The sequence below is a fragment of the Opisthorchis viverrini genome (assembly GCF_000715545.1).
Source record: "Opisthorchis viverrini unplaced genomic scaffold opera_v5_58, whole genome shotgun sequence".
In the NCBI taxonomy this organism is placed as follows: Eukaryota; Metazoa; Platyhelminthes; class Trematoda; order Opisthorchiida; family Opisthorchiidae; genus Opisthorchis; species Opisthorchis viverrini.
Genome location: NW_008751716.1, coordinates 861,559 through 869,713, shown reverse-complemented (window position 1 = coordinate 869,713; position 8,155 = coordinate 861,559). Strand labels below are relative to the sequence as shown.

The window sequence follows — 8,155 nt, the reverse complement described above, 5'->3', positions numbered from 1 at the left end:
CATATATATATATATATATATATATATGAATTTTTACTCGAAGAATCTGAAATCTTTCATGGATTGGATTATATGATAGCGGTTGATTTTACATAAAACTTTGAGAAGGCAATACTCTCAAAAAAGATTCTGCTGTTGCTTCGGGATCTTCTTGATAGCTAGGTAACGAACAGCTTGTGATTCCCGTAAATCAACAGAAAAAATGATCCGTCATCACTGGGGCAAATGTGCAAATGAATTTTTTTTTATGTGTCCGCAAAACAACAACAGCAGCTGAACGCACATTTGTTTTGATAACTAGTTTCACTTAGTTGTGGGATTTATGTTTACATCTGTCTCGTTTAAAAAATGTCTTCCTAGTGACTAGGCTACATCAAACCGAGACTGGGCTACCGTATGGCCCCTGGCCTAGAGGAAAATATGATCTTAAGACACCAGACATGCGAGACTTACGTTAGCACTGCTCAACGCGTCCGCAGTTGACCGATATGATTGGCATGCAGTGAAGCTCAAACGATGCTCAACAACGGCTCCAGTTGTTTCGACTGACCGAATCCTCTACCTAAGTTTTCAAGGCAAGTATCACCATGGAGGCTCAAAACATGCCGGACAAGTTTTGCTTAAGTCTTGCGAATTTTCAGAATTTGTATTCACATCTCTCATTTGAACACTTTCCATCTTCCACAATGGTAGGGTTCCCTGCTTTCTACCCCCTGCAGTAAGTGACGAGTTCTGTTCAGTTTCCGCTACTGTTCTCGACAAAGGTGACCTTCGGTAGCTGAAAAGTAGGGTCAACCAAGCCAGTTCGGTTCGCGATGTCTTATGCCACCAAATATTCAAGGTAGCAAAATCTGTAAGAACAAATAGGCTGAACAGTAAAAGACGTTTGTTATTCGGAGATTCGGTTTGAAACTTGGATTAGGTTTCTTTCGTCCAGATCGACCGGTCGCTCGAATCCAGATAGGCGGATTCACTAGTATTGTTTCACCGTATCTGTAAGAAACACGTGGTTTTCCAAGTGTCGCAAGCTGACGCCGTAGATAGGCGAAAAACTATTCCCGCGTGGTCGTTAGACCATGCTGAGTGAGAAACAAACGAAAACAGCAGTCATCGTGACGTCATTAGTATCGTAAGACAGGTTTTGCCTTCGTGATAAAAATGCATCGATATCCTTGTTCTACCGATTGACAGAATCAGGCGAATCATTCACAATCGATATATACCCGTTCGTTTGAATTTACGCGTTGAAACGTTGATTTGATGTATGAAGATGGACGAGGCGATACGTTGGTCATTGGTCTCATCAGTCTACTCGCGGTCGCTCGACCGCGTTTGACTTGACTATGACTAATCCAATGACGACGGCCGATGGCATATCTTGAAGAGGTTATTTTCTGACGTCATCGGAGAAGGGGAACACTCCCAACCAATATTATGCCTATACTATTGTAACGGTGGTACTACTGATGGGGGGACAAGTAGGTAGTATGTTTTCTAGTAAATCTGCTTTGCGTTTCTTGAAGAGTGAGATCTATTACGGATTTTGTGGATTCGCTCTGTAGAATTTGCTTGCAATCGAGTAAAAGTCAATGAATATCCAGGAAAGTTCAGAAATACGCGTTCAAAGAGAAGATGGATATTCAGTTTTTGTAAACAAGATGCATATGAGAGTTTTGCTTCCCTGTCCAATAGTCTAACTGTTCAGTTGGCATTTTCTAATAAATAACTCCGCAGCAAAGGCCTTCTCCCTTTAAAGGTGGCTTTATTTAAGGAGAACAGCGATTCGACACGAGTGATAAGTGAAATGACGTACATCCTAATTTTCATCACGGCATTCCGACAGTGTCGACCAGGTTGGAGTTTTTCTGAGGAAACGGTAGCTGAAAAGCACTTGATGTGAAACTGCCCTCGCTTTTCGTCACCCGTCTTCTTCAAAAAAAACTAATCCATTGAACTCCACTTGTTGTTTGCCTTATATCAGTTAAATGTGAATCTTTGTGCCAGATACATAATCACCCATGAAAAAAAATGATGCACATCAGTCAGTTCAACCATCACACTAATTTAATTGAAAAGGCCGTCGATTCCCGAGGTAATTTCGCCATTTGCGTTGCATTCTCTTGAGGGTATAACCTACGAACACACCCGAGATTATAAGGAATGGCGGCGATGCAATAAAACGTAATTGACCAGATACTCCAGCACCGCTACGGGTATGGTAAGCTCAGAGAGCAGGTGACCCACCCACTGCTCAGATCGGCTGGAATATGTGATGTGTAACCGAGCGCCGACGTACATGTCTCTGAAGCGACCGTTCTGACCGAAGGAAACAGTGTTCGCTGTATAGGGATTTCACCGTCACTCCAACCCTTTGGCTGGTGTGTTGTTTTATCAGCAGACGCGAAGCAATTACACTGCACACCAATTATCAAGTAATCGGGGCCTCTCCTTTGCGCAAGCGAGCCACCAAGATAATAGACCAATGATAGGCCAGTGTCCAGCTCCATTTCAGCGCATTATCAATGACGAGTACAGTCTTGAGCTATTTTCAGATAAACTGATTGGATTACCACCGCACACTTGAGAGGTGAGCACGGCAGATCAACTATTGATTGAATCGATTGACAAAAGACAACCAAACACAAACCAAGCTGCTGCAAACGCGTATTGAAGAAAATGTCAATCGTAAACACCATGAGTGGTCTGATTCCATTTCCCTCGACACGTCACAATTATACAGTCCGAAGTCCGAGTCTCGACAGACCATCATGTACAGTAAGAATGTCGCGCATAGCTGAAGGTGTCACAGTAAACATGCTACGGTAGTTCACAGCCGAGAAGATCGGTGACAGTCAGTTTTATACACGACAGTAACAGCAAGAGTCCTTGCAAACGATTGATCTTACTCTTATCATGTAACTGAGTGGGTCTTAGCCGAAGGAAGTAAAACTCCTCTATGGCGGGGAATAACAAATTTTCAAGCAGTAATAGGAGCTAAAAGTTCATAGGTCAGGTTTCCGGATCTTTGGGATCGCAGCACCGGTTTTACCAGTGAACAGATTGCTCTGATAATAATCGTTCAGCTGTAGCACCCTTTCGGTGCCTAGCTGCCATGCCACACCAAGGAGGCACGAGGGCTGGGATACTGCTAGGTCGTCCAAGCCTAGACAGGGGAAGTCGAGTTCGAACCACGGACCTTCCGGTCAGTAAATTCGCGCTCTAACCACTTGAGCCATCTCGACCGCATTGCGCTGATGGACATCAGTGAAACAACAACGGTCATGTACATCGCCCACTTTGTACCAAATACTTGAAAAAAATGTCGATGGTAGGAAGGAAATTTCGAGTTAGGATAGCCGCCAAGGTTAAGTGACACTTTGGGGCTACAGATGAGATCTGGTTATGAGGGATAGAGGAGCTGCTGCAGTATGCAAAGTATTACCATTCCCTTGATAGTTCACACCATACCAGTGTCTTTTTGCGTTAAAAGAGGTTTCTCAACTGGATGTGGCTTTCCTAATCCAAGTCCGGTCACTAAAATGACCTGATTTTAGTGTTTCAAATGACTTTAGAAGTGAACGGTTGGGGTGTGAACAAACCAGAAACTTCTGCATTCAGATACTGCTATTTTATGAATGGATACTATCGGGAAATCAGGATAAACAACGTCCCACTAATATATTTTCATGAAGGAAACTACTCACAAGGTCGTTGAAAACTCTTCGACAGCAACCTTGTGAGTAGTTTCCGTCATGAAATTGTACTGCGATATCTCGAATATCGTGCCAACTGAAACATGAGGCGGCCTGTGTGCAGCATATTCAGTTGTAGAACATCATAAACGAGAGATTCAGTCGAGTCTCTCGTGAAAACCAAACTGATTTGCAAACGAGTGTATTTCTCGAAAAACGTCTCACTAGGTTATTGTAGTCCAGTTGGTCGAGAGTTAACAGCCCAATCGACTGCGAGGATCAATAAAACAACCCATATGAAAGTGAAAAAGGTCAATTTTCTTCTTACAAAGGTACGACAAAGTTGACTGAAAAAAGAAAATGCATAAAATCAAAAGTTAGATAAGCAAAGGTTCAGATGGCAAGGGATAGGTTTGGATGCCATTCATCTAACTGGCTTTGAGATGCAACTGGGTAGGCTTAAGGGGTTAGTTAGTTATAGGTGCAGTGGATGACAGGTGAGTACTAGAAAGTCAAAGAAGCAGTAGTGAGCGCCATGTACATATCAACCAGAGGTGACATTTTGGTCCAACTGGGCATGAACTGTACAACGAAAGGCTTGGTACACTCACAGGGTCAAAGCAACACTCTGTACGCCTCACAAAACAGACACTGGCAGTGAAGTCGATCAGATAATTCTGTGACTGAGCTACCGAGATCTGTCGGGATAAGCGCGAGGCGAAATTTCAGTTCATGTATGGGATGTTCCCCAGCACTTCGGTTTCATTCAGGTGGGGCGCCGGGAATTCCATGAGGAAGTAACGCGCCTAAGCGCGCATGTAGCTCGACGGCTTCGCGGAGTATGTAGCCCAAACGCGTGTGTAGAGATCTTAGAGTCTCCCCGCTTGTGTGATCAATCCAGAAGCCTCGGCCCTTGCTGGCAGTTGGAGGGGTGGGGATGAAATAGGACGGTTTGGGAGGACTCGGCAATTCGGTCGTCGTCCACTCCTCTCCGGCACCGTTCATGAGGCTACCATTCAATTCAAGTCCCGATATGCAACCTTGCAATTCAGCTACATTCGGCTGTTCCAACGAAGGAGGCTCAACAGTCGACCGGGCGGGGTTTTTCATGGTATCGCTTACTGTTCCAGTCTAAAAGTGGTAGTGCGCACGAAGGGAAGAAAAAATAACTTAAGTGAACAGTGCCGAAGGTGAACAGAAATACCACTCATTTACAATCTCGATCAAAGTACATTTATCATGCTTTATAGCTTCTAGGCGGTTCTGTTCTAAAAGGCAAAAAAAGCTACGCTAGTATTTTTGTCGTTATCAAGAGCGCCTTGGTCAGGGTACACCATTGGAGGATAGTCAAATGGGTGCCAGAATGGTCATAATCCTGGGTCTCGGAGAAGAGGGTAGCGCAGTGACGCCTCGAAATGTAAGAAACGGTCGAACAGATGAAAAGGTCCAAATGATGACTAAATCAGTACACTTGTCAGATCTGCGCACTGGGGTAACGGGTCGAATCGGCTAACTGGTTAGTGTTGGTAGCACAATTTTGGTTTACAACATGGAGTTTTAGCTGAAAATCAGACAAAATATCTAAACTCAGTTGATTCTTCGGGGTGGAGCAACCATGGGAATCGAGTGCGAAAAATACTCGGTTCTTCGGCAGATCCGTCATTCACGGTTTGGTGTTGAACATACGAATGAAAAGATAAACACGACAAATCGGTTCCGAACTATCCAGAGGTAGTTCCCAACACATGTAGCGTTTCCAACGAACCTCACATATTAATTTTCGTAGATTGCATGCATTTTAATGGACTTGTTGAGATAGCCCCTTCGCTTCTATTAGCGGGTGGCGTAAAGTCAGCATATATAAAATTGTCGTGAACAGATGTAGTCTCATGTAACCATACATCAAAATGGAATCTGGTGGTTTGGATGAGTAGTTAAGTGACTTTCTGAAAAGAGCAACAGTCTACTTTTCCGAAGCCCTGTTGTAGCCCGACAGAATCAAAGGAATACACGATGTCGGAGTAAACAGGACAAAGTTTCAGGTCAGTGAAATGGCACATCGGCAGACAGTAACACGACACAGCATGTACTCATTACGGGAAGCTCACACGGTGTGCTAGGGTGGTCTTCGCCCAACTTCCTGTTGTGAATAGCTGGATGGGGGAGGGTCGGTTCCCCGGATGACTGAACGGCATTGTGCAACCCTAACGGGTTTTCATGCTATTCTGTTATGTGGAAGTCAAAGCTATCCACCAAGACAATGACAAGCGGGAAGGCGCTATCAAGATCTAATTTGCGTGCGACGGTTGAATTCGGCAAATGCTCATGCTGGTCATCCATTCGGTAGTTGTCGCCTTCAGAAACCATGAGGTGAATTGGAACAGACTCTCAGGACATGTGAACGACGAAAACCAAAGCAACGAATTGAGGAAAAGTGCGTTCACATAATTATTCGACAGAACAGTTAGCGGTAGTCTCAGACAACCAATAAGTACTTACCTCAGAGGAATTGTTGCTCCCTATGGTTGTGGTGACCTGGAGTTTTGTCACGTTCAACTCGGCCTCCAACAAGCGAACTTGAGCTTGGGCTTGCTTCAACTGTTGTTGAAGCTGGAGGGAGGTCTGGGGCAAGTAAACCGAGTGCGGACTGGCGTCTGGTTGGGTAGTAGACCCAAAGGGACTGGATAGAGACATTGGTGGACTGAGCATTGCGGTATGGGTGATGCTATTCATTGACCCCGGTGGAACAGCAACCATCGGTTGTCCGTGACTTGTTGACAGGATAGAGGATTGTGCGACCGTTTGTGAATGACCGTTCATTGTGGGTGGGAGGGCTTCATGCTGGAAGGGGTGTAAAAATGAGTATCGAGAATCGTAAGCTACTCCATTCGAGACGTTATGGAATCTCCCGGTGATTTTGTAGGGCAAATCATCCTGCTATTCATGTTCACACTCTGCGGATGTCCCTTCAGGAATGATACACGTCAGCTGTATTGTCAAGCACTTAGAAGCCAAGAAGTTCGACTTTTTCGTAAAACGGCAGCAATGATTGAAAATCACAACAGGCAATAAGAAATCATATTTCTTTGGTGAGACCGAGGGCATGAAAAACATTCCGGGGCGATACAATATGCTGGAAACGCTCGGCTTTCAAAGCCACCGTGAACACTGAGCTTTGATGCTGACCAGGCTGATGAAGAATAGCACAGCGCCGAAAAAAACGCTTTGAGGCGTTGCTTAAAAAGATAAACTAAGCAAAAGGTCAACAGCTAGTTGAGCTTTTAAATGACTTGCTAATAACGATATTGGAAGCTCCTTTATGGAGTTCAGTGTCTGCTGATCGTGCCGCTAAAAGGGCAAATAAGTTGACGAAGAATAAACTGTTTGGTATTGTTAAGGGCGAACTGGACAAAGTAACCGGCAAAAACAAAATAGAATACTTCAGCTAGGTCTAGCACCAATTAAAGAAACCCGTTTTGTGAAGGCAGCAGACTTGGAGTGAAATGTTTACCGGACAAAAAGCAAACAAGGAGCTCCGAAATCTAAAAAAATAACCAAATTGTTGATTTTGATAGAAGTGATTCTGACCACAGGGATGGAGTGTGTAAATTCTTTTTTCGGGTAGCTGAGGAAGTTATGAAAGGTTTCATACAAACACAGCCACAAAAAAATTATGTAAAAATCGTAAATAGTAGCAAACACGGTTAGACGGAAACAAACCGGGATACGACATGACGGTTAAACAATCCTCATTTTCCCAAACTCTTAACCCGATAAGCCAACGGATGCTGCTCACTACCCGAAAAGCAAATATATTTAGTCTCCCATTTGGCCCCGGAAAGTTGATGAAGGGGCCTCATCCAAGTAACGCTAGCTTTCTGATTCCGAACCATATGCACAGTTGTTGCATGCGAACAGAGAACAAAAGGAATCGCGCAAACATGCAGCGGTCCGAAACGGTGACTGAACATCGTACTGGGGAAAAGCTGGGTCAAAGATGGCGATGCCGACGTGCGTAGGGTTTAACCAAGTTGCACGCATACGACCGCAACAAACAACAAAATCACACCAGTGCCGTGGAAAATGCACATGAGCATAACATCTCCTCAGGTTGACATTGCCAAACTGTCAAACGGAACAAACGAACGAAAACAGAGTGGCAAAGACTACAGCGCTAGATCTGTACACACAGACGATTGCTTCCCATGTACGACATGGAGTTGGATTTGACCAGAATTTGGATGGGAATAGTTGAGGCAAACCGTGACATCAGTGTGAACACAGTTTCGGAAGCGGCACTTTGAAAAGCGAGCAAACATGAGATGTCGAATATCCGAGGGAATGGAAATGGATCGCTTACGGAAGAGGCTATCTGTATCATAAGCATTGGATTCCGGTCCAGAGTTTTTGGGTGGTTGGTAAGAACAACAGCTGCTCCTGAGCTATCGCCATCCAACTGGCTT

The 8,155-nt window shown here is 44.5% G+C and overlaps 3 protein-coding genes across 3 annotated transcripts in view; 1 reads left to right on the top strand and 2 right to left on the bottom strand.

Moving 5' to 3' along the window:
• T265_03923 (hypothetical protein) overlaps positions 1 to 1,295 on the bottom strand; it is a gene marked incomplete at both ends in the record, with an annotated part of 4,335 nt that extends 3,040 nt beyond the window's left edge. The window contains one exon of the mRNA XM_009168524.1: positions 1,224 to 1,295. Coding sequence (XP_009166788.1) covers positions 1,224 to 1,295 — 72 coding nt within the window. The remainder of the gene's footprint in view (positions 1 to 1,223) is intronic.
• Positions 1 to 5,205, top strand: part of T265_03922 (hypothetical protein) — a gene marked incomplete at both ends in the record, with an annotated part of 9,896 nt that extends 4,691 nt beyond the window's left edge. The window contains one exon of the mRNA XM_009168523.1: positions 5,006 to 5,205. Within this exon, the coding sequence (XP_009166787.1) occupies positions 5,006 to 5,205 (200 nt within the window). The remainder of the gene's footprint in view (positions 1 to 5,005) is intronic.
• T265_03921 (hypothetical protein) overlaps positions 4,008 to 8,155 on the bottom strand; it is a gene marked incomplete at both ends in the record, with an annotated part of 11,672 nt that continues 7,524 nt past the window's right edge. Inside the window, 2 exons of the mRNA XM_009168522.1 lie at positions 4,008 to 4,823; positions 6,192 to 6,533. Coding sequence (XP_009166786.1) covers positions 4,455 to 4,823; positions 6,192 to 6,533 — 711 coding nt within the window. The remainder of the gene's footprint in view (positions 4,824 to 6,191; positions 6,534 to 8,155) is intronic.